The following is a 15,908-nucleotide window of genomic DNA, read 5'->3' as shown; positions in this document are numbered from 1 at the left end:
TAATTTGAATTTCATTCCAAAAAGTTTAAACTTTTAGGTTAATGGCACTTAGCCTAAATTTTGCTCTTGGATTTTTAATTTCTTTTTATATTTATACAAATTTATATTTATATATTTTACATCTATACTCATATTCTAAACTATAAGGTATGTTACATAAATAAGTATTTGTGACTTCTGAATACTTTAAAGTTTTATTTTAAGTGCCTTTCCTTAGTTGGGATAAAATTTACCTAATAAAGTTGATTAACTTACCAGGGAAAATAACTTCATACATTTTAGCAGTTTGATAATTAAATTCAAAGTGGAATTAATCCCCAGGACAATGTAATTTTGTGCACACACCAGCTTATATAATGTACATCTCTAAAAGTTATACAGAAAATCTCTTACATACAGCTTTTTTTCCCCCAAGGAAAGATGGATTATTAATAGAAGGTGTAGCAGTAAGCAAGAATCCATTAGCACTGAGAGTACAAGGGAGCATTACTGAGTAAAGAGAAGGCAGAGGAAACCCAAGAGCTGAGTCTACTTTGTAAGACTTGATTTCTAACTTTGGTCATTCTGTTCCCAGGGTATGACTTCAGGTAAGTTATGTAGCTTCTTAAATCTTCTGGTTTTCCACCCTACAGATGAAAGTGCTCAGTATACAGAAATCACATAATAAATGTCAACTAATGAGTATGAGCAAGTCAAGATTTTTTAAAACACAAATACAATTACACATGAGCAACATGGGTTTCCACTTGTACATGTATTCTTTTCAATAAATACATTGCAATATATTTTGGAGATTTGTGACAACTTGAAAAAACATTTTTTTCTAGCTTATTTTATTGTATACTAAGAATAGAGTATATAATACATATACTCTTAAAAAAGTGTGTCAGTCAACCATTTATGTCATCTACTGGTAAGGATTCCAGTTAAAGGAGGCTATCAGTAGTTTTGGGGGAATCAAAACTTCTCTGTGGATTTTTGATGTTGGTGTGGAGGATGGGGGTCAGTGCACCTAACCATCCATTGTCCAAGGGTCCACTGTATTCAGTTCTGGGCCAGATAGCCAAAACATGTACCTCTTCTTAGGAGTGCCTCTTTTTTTCTTTCATGTTTCAGTAGACGTTATAATCAAAATGACATTGTAAGAGAAATCGCTAATTTCCTGGTTTTGTGACCTTTCAGCAGTCATATTACTGTTTTGATTGAATTTGACTTTATAAGTCTGATTGATATAAAAAGGTAGCCCATGTTTTAAGACAAAAATGTTTCTAAAGATGCTACTTGTTCTTTGGGTCCTGTTGCTTTTTAGAGTAAAAAAAGAGGCACAGTTCCTTTTGCCGGTAGGTGGTGCCTGAGTGTAAGATAAAACGCTAACTACCTTGGATTGTAGAAAGCTATTCTGGATTTGAATTATTCAAATTATAGGTAAAGAAGATATGACATGATGTACATTTGTTCACTGAACTGCAGATTGGTGAAACGAGAAACAGCAAAAAGTGAGACTTGGGTCTTGGACACTTTAAGTTCTAAGTAGCATAGTGCATTTTGGCAGTAGAGTCAATCTGGGAGGCAGGTGATTTTGTGGTGGGTAAAATTCCCTGGCTCTGGAGTTTTCATCTTGGCTCCACTGTTCAGTGATGAAGTGACTTTGATTAAGTTTCTTAATACCTCTTAATTTGAAATTCCTAATCTGTAAAATAGGCAAAATATTATACCTACTACCTTCAGGGGATTGTCATAAGGAGTAACAGGGAATAACACATACATGTACATTCACTGCTGGTCTTAGTAAGTACTTTATAGTTGTTAGGTATTCTTTTTTATCTCAATTAACACATTGAGGCAAATATGGTAGATATTTGAGTATATGTGTACTTTAAACCATCTACCATTATTTTCTTGATGAAATGTAGAATGGAGGATAGTAGGCAAAAGAAGGGATTTGTGGGAATAGTTTGTGACAGGACAACACAACCGACAAGTAGCAAAAGGTTAGACTGGGTGAGCAACTAGCAAAAGATAAATTGCCTGTGTTTACAGATTATTTATAGAAAACTAAATTTTAAAGTATAATTTTGTGTATGGATAACAAGCATACAAATGGAAAGAGTATATTGTTTGGGTTCATAAATAAAAGTCTTAAAATTCAAACATAAAGAATAGGTAATATTTGGGTTTAATTTTTTATGGGGGGAAAACCATAGAAAAACTGGGTATTCCCTCTTTCAAATTCAATGAAAAGCCTGGTGAGTGGATGGGTGGTGGAGGTGATAGGGAATTTAAAGATCACCATGTAAGACATTGCTCTCCTAGCTGGCCACCTTCTCTTGACAGAGCAGACAGCTAGCTGTCTTGCTTAAATTAACCCTCAGAGAGAAAGCCCACTCCCATCTCATGCTACATGTCACATTGTTCTTGCCTACTAGTTCTTAACCCTGGCTGCACATTAAGTTCATCTGGGGGCTTTTCAAAAATAGTGATGCCTGGGCTCCTACCCTGGGGTGTCTGATTTAATTGGTTTGAAATTAGGTCTGGACATGAGTATATTTCTTTAAAGTTCTCCAGATAAATCTAATGGGAAGCCAGATTTGAAAAGTATGGCTAGCTCAGGCTTGCAATTCCATTATACCCTTTATTGGGTAAAAGCATTGTGCTTTATGTAGTCACTTATTAAAATACACATACCCTGGAAGGGATTAATAATTAAGCTACTTTTCACTCATTAAACTTATCAGGATTACTTAACCAAATGCTTTCTACAAGTCACCTGAATAGAAAAGTCCACAGGGTTCACAGTTTAGCCCACTGCTGTCCCAGCCTGCTGAGAATCCTTCCATAACATAGTCACTCCCTAACGTGTTTTTTGAGTTATTTTATACACCATTTTTTTTCTTGGAGTAAAGGCATGCAGTAGTAAAAAATATGCCTTGAAACATAGCAGACAAATTTCAAAACAAGTATTAGAGTCTTGAAACACTGCAGGCATGTTCTTGCCTTAAAGCCTTTGTACTGGCTGTTCTGTCTAGAACACTTTTTTGCTCAAATAGTTTCATAGCTAAATCCCTCGCCTCCTTCCAGTCTTGCTCAAGCTTACATTTTCATGAGGGTTACTACACTTACAGTATTTAAAATTGCAACAGCCACCCCCACTCTCTAAGGTCTTGAACCTGGTAATACTGCCCTTTTGTGTTGTTGTTAACTGTAACCCCAAACACCACCTACATATTATATACTTTACTTGCACAGTATGTTTATTATTACTCTTTCCCTGCTAGGATTTAAGCTGTACAGAACAAGAAGTCTTATCTCTTTTATTACACTGATATGTCCCAAGTGCCTGGTAAAGTACCTGGCAAAAGGTAAATGTTTAACACATACTTGTTGAATTTAATTAATTGTATGTACCAGCTTATACATTTAAAAAAATTGATTACTTTCAAATCACCCTCAATATATGTTTTAAATTCTGATTTCAGTAGGAAAAAAATCACTGATGTTTTGCATCAAAGTTACACATACTATATGTTAAATAGTGTATGTATAATATATAGTTACCCGGTTACCATACCATAAAATTAAAAAATCCCTTTCAACTAGAAGAAAATCAATATCTATACATATCAAAGATAATTTTTCCCTTTCTCTTTGATAAGAAAAATTACTGTAACAATGACAATAAGTAATTTGAATGTCATAGGATTCTATAGAAGCCAGAAATTGATATATTAATTGTGAGAAGTTTGATAATCATAAGAGACAGGGCAGAAAACCTTTTTTTCTATACAATATCAAAGGAAAAAGAATCCACTGACAGGCACATATGATAAACAACATAATGTCTTCTTTAAGAGAATAATAGTGCTTTATTTGTCTACTTTTTTTTTACTAATCTGCTTTAAAATGTAGAACATGGAGTAAAATTTAAATAGGATCATTAATGTAAACATGTATATTACAAATTATGACTGGTTAGGGGGAACAGGTACAGTGGTTGGGAGAGGGAGGGATATTTGGAAAGAGACATTAAGTGTCAGAGTATGAGGTGTGTGTGTGTGTGTGTGTGTGTGTGTGTGTGTGTGTGTGTGTGTGTGTGTGTGTGCAACTTAGAGAGAAAGAGAGAGGGAGGGAGAACAAAAGAGACAACTAGAAAAAGATGGTAAGACAGACACTAATGGGCTTGTACACTCACAAACACACAGAGAAATCAGCAGAGCCAGGCTAAGTCCTTTAAAGATCATAGCACTGAGAAGAGCATGAGGCTCTCAAACACTTAACTCAAAATAAATACAATGTTAGATTACAGAGTTGTGATTTTTTTCCATACCTACTATTTCAATCTTTTTAAAAATATAAATATCTTACTACATTTCCCCTCATGTCTTCCTCCTGCCTTTGCTTTGCTAGTGGCTAAGTGCATGTCCAGTCTGTGGGTTTCTGGATTCAGGCTATATATAAAAGTGAAACACACTTTTCACAAGTAATATCTCCACATTATGATTGTCAGCATACTTCCCCAAATTCGCATTGTGTATTTTCAGATATAGATCTTACCTGTTGGTTTCTTGTCCCGCGTACAAGATAAAGTAGTGCAGGCTTCAGTTTGAGGGCTGGAGATGCCACAGCCCTGTTTAAAACCTCTACCTCTGAACCCTTGGATAGCCTTATCAGATAATTTGTTTGCTTTATTTTTCTTGACTGTATAATGTGCTTGATCACCCCAATCCCCAGAAAACTTTATAGAGTTAGCATGAATGATAATGCCCACTTACCTTAGAGGTATAGACAACAGCAGGTTTTGTTCCAGTGCCAGGTTGGAGAGCTGGGAACACCTCTGTAGGGCTCCAGCTTCGAACAGGCTGACGATGTTGTTGTCCAGAAACAAATGTTTCAAGTCTTGGAGGTCCTGGAAGTCTTGTGCTGTAACTCTCTGAATCAGATTATTGCTAATATCAAGTTTTTGTAGCCTTGCTGGTAGTCTGAGGGGCAACATATGAAGCTGGTTTTGGGACAGCTCAAGAGTAGTTAAATTGGCAAGGAGCTGTGCCCCATCAATGGAAGAGAGAGAGTTTTCTGACAGGTAAAGATGGGAAAGATTCTCCAAGTGTTTCATATCTCGAAACCTTACTACTTTGAGTTGGTTTCTCTCCATTTTTAAAGAGAACAAGGATTTGGGCATATTTACAGGCATTTTAGTCAGAAAGTTACCACTGAAACTGAGAAATTGCAAAGACTGAAGAGATGTAAAGAAATTAGCTGGTATAAGATGTATTTTATTATTCTCCATGCTCATATGTTTCAGATGGGGAAGTACCAGCTGTCCAGCTACAGACTCAATACTGTTGCCATCCAACATCAAATTTTCCAAACTGACAAGGGAGGAGAGCGTGCGGGAAGAGAGAGAAGAGATCAGATTGTTTTTAAGTTCAAGGATTTTTAATTTCTTTAGTCCTTCAAAATCAGATCCCTGTAGGACATATATTGAATTATCATTTAGTTTTAGCACTTCAAGACTGGCTGGGAGAGCACTGGGGACTCGTCTTAACTTATTTTTCCAGAGTTCCAAGGTCTTCAAGGTACTCAGAGTTTTGAAGGTATCATTTTCTACTGACTCTGTTCCACTGGCCAACAGAATAAAATCTTCTAGAGCCAACATTCGGGTGAAATTACATAGCTACAAAAAGGGCAGGGATGGCGGGAGGGGGAGAAGTGAAGAAAGGCAATAAATTAAGATTGTTGCGGAAAAAAATGCCATATATATAAAATCATTCAATACTAATGATACTTCAGATTTCCCTTCAGCATCTATTTTAAATTATCTCCTGGTAAAGTGTGGAAACACAGGTCCTTATTGTTTTTATTCATGATTGCTAACAGTGTAAGATATCAAAAATATTTTAAGCACTTTCACACACTGACCCAGCAAGTTGACTTCTAGACTGGAGTACTTAGGAATTACACAATGATTTATGAATACTATATTCCTTGTTGTATCACCTTAAAATAGCTGAAAGTGGAAACAATCTGAAAGTCTTTCACCATACTATTAACAGTTGCTTACTCTAGGAAGTAAGATTAGAAGGGATTTTCTATCTATCCACCTATCTACATTTTGCATTGCTTAGATTTTTTTAAAGTATAAATTACATTAAAATATTTTTTAAAGCATTAAAGGTAAAATATTTAAATGTCCTAGACATTGCTATCACTAGGATGGGCCTATCAGAGATACATTTTCAACTATATTACAGTTTGGAAAACTAGGCTCCCTGTTCTCTACCCTACAATTTGTACTTCATTGATGGAAAAAGATCCAGGAAGAAACGAACAGGATATGTATGTCTCCATCCCTGTAGAGCAAGGAGTCCATTCCATCTGAGACCTGATGTGACTCCTCTTCTAGATTTTAGAAATTACTCTATCTGACATATTTTCTCCATAGTTTGCAAGTTCAAGCACCCCTATTTCTCCACATATCTGCCAACTTCCTGGCTTGACATCCACCTCTTTTCCAGGATGATGTAATACTTGTTATTTGGTTTTCGGAGTAAGATCATGTTCAGTCAAAAAGAGGAATTGTTCCAGGTTTTCTTCAGTTTGAAAAAAATCTTCATGAAATTTTCAACCTATTTAGAATTCAATTAAGCTAGAATTTTCAATGCACATTTTTATGTCTCATCATCTAGAGTTTCTAATTTTTGATTTAATTATGCAGTGGAGCCCTTTTCTAATACCAATGCATGATTAACACCCTCAAAATGGGTTAATCAAAATTAACATATTTATTATAGACACTTATATTCTGGGAGGACATATGATGAACTATGGTATACTTTACAGCATCTCCTAATATGATATTCCATTAGAAGGATCTCATGTTAAAATTCCTGTAAACAAAAGTTTATAATCATAACAGTTTTGGCAGCTGCCTTGGCTTATATATTGCTGCTAACATTTGATATTTTCTTAATGTTTGATCAGATGTACTTATTAATGAGTTTTAATCTTAATAATAATAGCATTTTTTCTTGTACTTGTTAAGTATCTACAAGAGACAAGTGCTTTCTGTATATTATCATTAATTCTCCTAATAAGTTCGCTAGTTTGCTATTATCAAACTTGAAAGAGTTGATAATTTCAACAAGGTCTATTAGACTCAAAAACCCTTTCTTCCTTAACTCACCATTTCAAATACATTTTCTATTGTATTTGATCTACAGTTAATGCTTTTCAAAAAAGACTCATGATGAGGCAGAAATGTTAGAGATTAGTCCAAATCTCCCATTTAAGGGATGGAAGAATTTCAGCCCTCCCACCACATATTAAATGACCTGCTTCAGTATTCTTTCATCTACTCTTGTGAAGTGCCCTTTTGTAGGCTTTCTTTCATTAAAGTCAGAAAAGACTCTAGACATAGACCTTCACTTCTTGGATTGTTGAACCCCCCCCAAAAAAAACCTTGGTGTTACTAAAACTTCCACTTCTATCTGAGTGCACAAACCCTGAAAGACTGCTGTCTATGCAGCAAGTCTCAGAGATGACATGAATCTAAATGGGCAATTTATCTGGGGTCTAGACAAATAAAGTGTGTTGTCAGAGCTTCAGTTTGTCTTCATTAACATGTAAAGCAGACAGACTGGCCTAAGTAATAAATATAGTTCCTATTCTTAACTGAATCCAGTGAATAGTTGTTTTATTAGGCATAGAGAACCTTTTTCTTTTTGTTTAGAATCATGCAGATCACCTTTATTATTAATTAAAATGGCTACCAATTTCTAAGTAATTACTATGATTATATTTACAAACCCTATGTCTAAGCATGATTATACCCTTCTCAGAGAGGGAAACTAAGGCTCAAGAAGGTGAAATAACCTGTCCAAGTATATCTTGCTAGCAAGTGGAAAAGTTGGGCTTCCAACCCAGGTTTACTTTATCCCAACACATATATTTTTTAACCTTAGTGTGAAAACATGCATTTAGTGGAAGAATATAGAGTTGTGGTGCCACAACAATGTGGAAGACACCCACTGACTTTTAATTTCTCAGTTGATTTTGCAGAACTGACAAAGGGAAAATATTGTTAGACCTGTTTTTCCATTTCCATGGCCTAAGCAGGGCTGTGCTCAAAAGATGTGGAAAGAGATGCTTTTGCCCTAGAGCTAACATTGGGGCTGCTGGCAGCATTTTCAATGTTGCTTAAAAAGCAGTGCAATTTATGCTTGTTGTTAACAATTAAGCATAAGAAGCTTATGTAATTCCTGCCATCACAGTTTTACAGTTTAGTGAGCCAAATACATATGTAGATAAAAGCTGCAACAAAGTATGTAAAATTAAAAAAAAAAAGGCAAGTAAAATTACATAGAGCAAAGGGGCAACTCCTGCTGCCTTCCACACGAAAGGCTTTATTTCCAGGTTTAATTCTGGGCAGGCCCTGTTCCAAGCATTAGAGGGCCACACAACCTTTCATGGGCTCCTTATAGATCCAGTGAACACATGAAATCGACATACCCTCAAGTTGCTGCCTCAGATGTGTGTAAAGCCAGCAAGGAGCTTGTAAAATAATGCTGCAATTTTTTTCTGATCATTAAAGCAACACTTATTTTCTGTAAACAATTTAAAAATTTTGGAAAGTATGGAGAAAGTGCTCAAAACTCATCCATTATTCTCCCATTCAGTGATAAATCCTTTTATATATTTCTTAACCAGGAGGAATTTGAAGTATTTTCTTCTGTCCCATGAAAGATGTAATGTGCAATCATTTAAATTGACAGCCCTATTTGTCTTCTAAATTTAAGAGCTAAAACTATAAGACTCTAAGAAGAAAATATAGGCATAAATTTTTATGACCTTGGGTTTGGTAAAAGCTATCCTAGACATGACCACAAGTAAGGGTGACACAAGAAAAAACAGATAAATTGGATTTGATCAATATTAAAACTTTCATATTTCAAAGGATACCAACAAGAAAATAAAGAGACAACCTAGAGAATAAGACAAAAAATTTTTCAAGTAATATATATGATAGGAAATTTTTATTTAAAATATATGAAGAACTCTTGCAGTTCAATAATAGGAAGACAAATAACCCAATTTAAAAATGGGCAAAAGATTCACATAAATGTTTCTCTGAAGAAGACAAACAAATGGCCACTAAGTACATGAAAAGATGCTCAGTATCATTAGTCATTAGTCAAATGAAGTCAAACCACAATGAGATAACCACCTGACACTCACTAGGTTGGCTATGATCCAAAAACAAAAAAAGATAAGAAATGTACAAGGATGTGGAGAAATTGGAATTTCCATCTATTCTTTGGAAATGCAAAATGATGCAACCTCTTTGGAAAAGTCTGGCGGTCCCTCGAAAGTCTAAATATAGTTACCATATGACCCAGAAATTCTACTCTTAAGGTGTATACCCAAGAGAAATGAAAACGTATAGCTGCACAAAAACTTATATATGAAAGTTCATAGCAGTATTATTCATAATAGCCACAAAAGAGAAACCACCCAGATGTCCATCAACTGATGAGTTGATAGACAAAATGTGGTATATAAATACAAAAAAAATATTACTAAGCTTTTAAAAGGAAGAAACTTATGATAAATTCTACAACATGGATAAAACTTGAGGACATTAAGTGACAGAAGCCAGTCATAAAAGATCACAGAATTTAGGGACAAAGGTTGAAATGAATTCAGCGTGGGGCATGTTATTTTGAGATCCTTTATGTGGTAAATGAAGAGGTTCAGTGAGCAGCTGCTAAGTCTGAAACATGGAGGAAAGGTATGAATTAGAAACTCAGTTATGGGAGCCATCATCACTTACATGAAGTGAAGTCATCTAAGTAAGAAAAGGAATGACTAAGGATTGCAACTCCCTGGGGAGCCAAAAAATAAAGGGCAATGGAGGAAAGGAAACCTACAAAAATGGCAGAAAAGAAATATCAAAGAGGAATAATGAGGACATAAAAATGTGATGTCATGGAAGGCAAGAGAGTGAGAATTTCAAGAAATAGGAGTGAGCCAATGTTCTAGAGAGAAGTGTTTTTGTTTTTTGTTATAACTGTATGGAGTAGGTAAAAACCAGACAGCACTGAATTAAAGAATAAATAAGAAGTGGGGACTGTAAGTACAGACTACCCTTTCACAGAGTTTTGCAAATAAAGAGAGAGAGTAGCAAGAGGAGACACAGAATTAAAATAACTTTATTGTATGAAAGGAGCATATTTATAGGCTACAACAGGGCCCTAGTAAAGAAAGAGCAACTAAAGATATGAGATATATGAGAGAATGATTGGGCAAGGCGGGGGAGAGAGGGTAAAGGGCACACAAGAAGGCTGCCTTGAATAGAAGGAGGGACATCTCATCTGCTCTGTCTGGAAGAAAAAGTTTTTAAGAATTGGGTGGAGACAAGTTAGTTCACAGTGAGCAGGAGTTGAGGGTGATTAGGATTAATGGCCTCATTTTGTCATAATTTGTTAGTAAAGAGGGGGCTCAGCCATTTGGGAAGAATGAGGATGGCAGAGACTGGGAAGGTGATCCCCAACTACTGAAGTTTTGGAAAATGTCAAGATAATGTAGGGAGAACCTGACCAAGAATTGAAAGGATACATGGGTGATATTGAAGACCCAGATGAAGTTGGAGCCCTTGAATTTGTTGTGCTTCCAAACCATACACACACACACACTCACTCACAGGTCAGGTGATCCTCTCTAGCAGCATCCAGCTGTCCAGGTATAGGAGAAGCAAAGGAAAATGAGCACCCTAATAAAACACTAAGGCTTTGTTGGATAGGTGTTGAGATAATTAACTGTGGGATGCAAAAAGGGAAGGGGTAGGGAAAGAAGATAGATAAGAAATAAGCTGATTATCTGAAAGAACAGAGCTTCTGGGATTTGAAGTTTCCATGAGGTGGCAAGATAAACACAGAGTGTGGCAGCTAAAAAGAAAGGAGATGATGACCAGTGAGTATGTTTTAGGCAGAATGAGGATTATGATATAACCAAGAGAGCTGATGGTTGTGGTGAGGCAAAAACGCAGACAGATCCTTCTGTATGAGTTCAAGGACTTAGGTGGCTCAGATAATGGAGACTGAGGCACATGCAGGACTTAGGATGGAGAGGAAACTAGGAGCCAGGAGGGGAGGGACCAGGGGTGTGAGAGGAGTAATAAAAGAGTTACAGCCTAATGGTGCACACCTCAAAGAAGCAGGAATTTTTACAGATAAATGGATAAAGTCCCTCTTTACTTGAGGGCAGGAACTGTGAATTTTACATCTTTTATCTCCAGTCTCAAACACAGCATTCACAGTCCCAAACACAGGTGAATTATATGAACAAGTAATAGAAACATTTTAAATTGTTATATACACACACATACATACATATATATGTAAATATACATGCATATACATGTGGTATGTGTGTGCATATTGTATATGAGTACACATGTATATAAATATATATAATATATATACTTAAAATACATATATATATATAATTTCTATTGCTATTAATCTGAAGATCCATTTTAAGGTATTTTTTTCTTTAAAACTATTCCATTGTTCAAACCAAATAAACAGGATACACACTGTATTCACCAAATAGAAGTAAAATATACAGTCATTTAAAACCTAAGGGTTTTTAAAAGAGAAAAGAGAACTTGTTCAGAGCTTATTGTTCAGAGCTTCTTATTTCATTCACAAAAAAATCCTCTTTCATCAACCCTTCTGCTGGGAACTGTCCTTCCAAGAGACAATTACATGGATTAAAGTCAGAGAAGTGGCCATATTGCTGTTCAATGAACCTAAACCAATGAAAAATGCACTCATTCAGTAACTGAATTTGATGAGAAGTATAACTTCATTGTATTGGGCTGGAAAGCATCAGTGTAGGATCATTATCAGGCTTAGCTGACACTTCAGCTTCAGCATCTTAAGTCCTCAGAACAAATATTTAAGCATCTTGCCCTTCAACCAAGGTGTCTCATTTGAATGCTGAGTCTTGAAGGAGTAGACTTGCTCTCTAGCATGAGGTGCTACTGGATTGGAAGATAAAAGTAAACAACTAGGCAATTGTGCTTGCTGAGCCTCGAAATAAATACCATGCTACATATTTTAACCTCTGTGTTTATGTGCACCTACATTAAACTTTCTTTATCAAATGAAAGGGGAGGTATCTCTACTTGAAGGGAAAGTGCATTCACCTGCTGCTTCTCTGCACCTGGATCACAGAGGCATTTCCTTGTTTTAGGATTTGGGTTGATGAGGTAGAAACAGAGACCAGTTAAAGCAAAATCAGAGAGTCATAAAATTTTCCATCTAGCAGGCGCTTGCCTGGAAACACCAATCTAATCCAGCCTTTTTCATGAAGGTAAAAAAGTGAAGCCCAGAGAACTTCTTTCTAAATGGTTATATCTCCAGTTGGTGAGAAAACTAGGGTGAGAACCCTAACCTCTTGATACTTTTCAAAATACCAAAGGTCAAAAACAAAAGCTCCTTCATATTCTCGAAGTCAGTCAAATCTATAGAACTCATTCCAGGGCCCTCTGAGTAGGTAAGCATAAAAATGAATGTCAAAATTAAAAGCACATAGACTGAGAATTGCAGTCATATGGCAAAACAAAAACATGTATTTCCTCTGGATAGGTTTCCACAAAGATACTGGTGCTTAGCTGGTATGTAGGATTTGTATGAATACTTCTCATATGTTGTGTTCATTTTGAGAGTCTTAAAATGCTTTAAGTATCATCTGCCTTCTATGGCATAAGCATAACTACTTTTTCCCCTGAATGGGCTTAATTCTGGGGACATAAAGTGGCCATATGCTCTCAAACTCTTTCTTTACTTTTACTTTGCAGCAACATAATCAAATTTTTTTGGAATTTAACCTGAAATAAAATATCATTAATTATAGAATGTGATTTTTTTTTGGCTGCTTCCCTAAAAAGATACATTCAGAGCCATCTCAGTAGTACAGAGCAAGCAGGTAGCTAGTGCAACTACCCAAATTTGATAACCATCACTTTTAGGTTTTTATTATTTAAATTCAGTTTAACAGCCACACACTCCCTCTCACACTGCCTCACAAAATAAAATTGCAGCAACTTGAGTGCAGAGTGAATAGTTACCTGAAGGCGTTGAATTCTGCTGTGGCTGATGTAGAGCTTCTTGGTGGTAGAAGGAATACCTGATGGTACCTCAGTTAGCCTGTAACACTGTACCGACTGCATGGAATCACAGCTACATCTTCCAGGACACTTAGGATCAAAACCATAGCTAAGAGACAGCCAAACAAGGACCGCATAGAGCAGATGCATCTTCCAAAACATGGCCTCTTGGGTAGCAGGTGAGTGCTTAGGTGATGTCCCACGCTTTATACCATGAAATCTGATAATAGAATCTTATGAATGTGCACTCTGTCAATGTAAGAAGACAGGAAAGAAAAAAATTCTCAATTTGCCTGGGTTAAAATGTTAGCAACCCTTACAAAGAGAAAAGGGCTTAAACATTGATAAGCTGCCTTAATATTTGTAGGTGAGCAAGACCCTGTGTTATTTATGGCTTGGAAGGTTAATCTGCAAACACATCTATTATCTGCAGTTTCCTTGTTTTGTTAAATGTGACACTAGGGAATTAGTGGGAAAAGACAAAGAGCTGTTTTATAGTGGGCTATAAAACCTTTGAATTTTCTGTGACCCTATATTAAAACCATTTTTGTAGGACTGCAATTGGCAGGTGTTTTCTTCTCCCATTAACTGGTTATGGGAAAATAGGCAGGTTTCTATTTATTATTGTTGTGTCAGTAACATTTTATTGCTAGGCGAAACAGTGAGGTACAATGAAGAGGTATTTAGAGCCTCGGATAACTTGTTCAATTCATCTATCACTTGATCCACCCAAATATTTTATTTGGAAAATATTTTTGCCATTCAAAAATATTGTTGAATCAAATGGGTCTATTATTTTTATCCAGTTGTGAGAATGGAAGAAAAGGCGTTTGGTTTCTTTAGAGGAACTTTTGACTGTGAAACCTGCCTTCAGAGGGAAAGCTTCACTTGCCTTGGGCACTTCTTTTTTGCAGCTTTTTGTACTGCTGTGGTCTCTCCTGCTGAGGAACTTAAAAGCATTTTAAGCAAAGATTATGTAGAGAAGCTCTCTCCTCCCAAGTGGAAGATAGAAACTTTCCCAGGCTGGTTAGCTTCAGCTGATTGCTCCAAAGAAAGCCGTTCTAACATCGAAAACTTCTCTGACCTTACCTCTCTTTGCTACAATTTTCATTTTGAAGCCAAAAGTTTCTTTCATTTAATAATCAGCTTGTTCTATGTCTGAGTAAGGACTTCTGTGTGCTTTTCTCCAAAGAATTTTCTAATAGCAAACTAATGCTCAATGAAAGAAAATTTGGAAAAAAGAGCAAGGAGGGGGGAAAATTCAACTTTAGTCCTGTCCCCTAATTATTTATTTCAGTTTCTTTTCCCTTTGAAAAGACAAAAACTGAGCTTTTTTTTCTTTTGTGTTGCTAAAAGAGTAAACTCACATTTAGGTACTTAAAATGCCTGCAAAGTCCTATCCTCTCATGTGCATCAATGATAGCTAATTTTTCTGTTATGCAGCATAGCAATGAGTTTCATTTTCTGTCCTCTGTTGGGGGCCACAGCATTCCTTTTTCTTTGACTGAGTCCTGAAATTACACCACATATTTTTTTTCTTCCATGGTATCTCTATAGCTTTCCTGCAATTTGCCATTATCTCTAATATATTGTATTTTACACTCTGCATAGTTTTACTTTGTCAGGTGGTAAACATACTCATATTACAACTTTATATTCTGCACTTTTTACTATGTATTTTTCCATATAATTTCATAGTCTCCATAAATACAAATTTCATTATCTAATAGTCCATCAAGAGTATTGTCCGAGTTTGACTAACTCAGTGTTGGATTTTTTTTTTTTTAGGTTGCTTCCTGATTTTAACATAACAAGTAACCTTAACCATAAAAAGTTTGAGAACGTGTTTAACAATGAAAGCCCCATCTGTTCCCCAGACTACATGAATTTATTTAGAGTTAAGCTGAGAAGTCAACTTATTTTCAGCTAGAAGGCAAAGTCTTCCTGACACTATAAACTGCAGAGAAAGTATAGTACAAAGGTACAGCCTGGTTGTTTGAAAAACATGCATGTTGTACTTGCTCTAGAGGTGACAAGCCCCTTTGCAATTATGCTATGCTAAGAAGCAGCAGCAAAAGCTGCCACCATTACCCAGTTTCTAGTTTCTGTTAACTCTCAGTGTTTTCACATGTTAGTTAACATGTGACATTGTTTGAATTAACATGTGAATTAAGTGCCATGTGTGTAAAGTTCTCTACCTTGAACTTATGTTTTTAGGTCTTAAGCTTATGGAGTCTCTAAGGCTAAGAGTGAGAAATACTGTTGTTTTCTCTAAAAAGGATTTAACAATACCTTATCCAATCATTGTTTGGTTTCTTTGGGAAGGGGAAACCTAATAAAGGAAAAAAGGTGCCTTTCTTAAGTATGGAAGCTCAAAGACTCACCCAGCAACTCAGTTCAAAATACAGCCAAGAATCTAAATTTAGTCTTTCAACACAAGAAACATTATAGTCTTGAGGAATATGCCTTGCATTTGATTTTGGATTAAATTAGATTTAAGACTTTGTTCAGAGTCTCAATCCAGGAACCTCCCTGACTTGTTTTCTTACTTCTTTACCTTCATTCCTCCTACCTGCCTTCCTTTCTTCCTGTGAGCCAAAGGCAATTTGGCAATGTCTGGAGATATTTTTGATGGCAATAGAAGGTTGAGGGGTGGTGTGGGGAATAGGCAGTGCTACTGGCATCCAGAGGTAATGGTCAGGGAAGCTACTAAACACTCCACAATGTACAGGTCGGACCC

The 15,908-nt window shown here is 36.0% G+C and overlaps 1 protein-coding gene across 1 annotated transcript in view; it reads right to left on the bottom strand.

Annotated features, from left to right (window-relative positions):
* The window catches only part of LOC108403827 (nephrocan-like), a 34,243-nt gene that overhangs the window by 13,779 nt on the left and 4,556 nt on the right, over window positions 1-15,908 (bottom strand). Inside the window, exons 2-3 of the mRNA XM_073219447.1 lie at window positions 13,130-13,417; window positions 4,770-5,671 (exon numbers count right to left, since the gene is read on the bottom strand). Of these exons, the coding sequence (XP_073075548.1) occupies window positions 4,770-5,671; window positions 13,130-13,330 (1,103 nt within the window). The 5' untranslated portion in view covers window positions 13,331-13,417. The remainder of the gene's footprint in view (window positions 1-4,769; window positions 5,672-13,129; window positions 13,418-15,908) is intronic.

Source organism: Manis javanica, chromosome 13 (assembly GCF_040802235.1).
Source record: "Manis javanica isolate MJ-LG chromosome 13, MJ_LKY, whole genome shotgun sequence".
Classification (NCBI taxonomy): Eukaryota; Metazoa; Chordata; class Mammalia; order Pholidota; family Manidae; genus Manis; species Manis javanica.
Note: the sequence above shows the minus strand (reverse complement) of the source record. Positions and strands in the feature narration are given on the sequence as shown.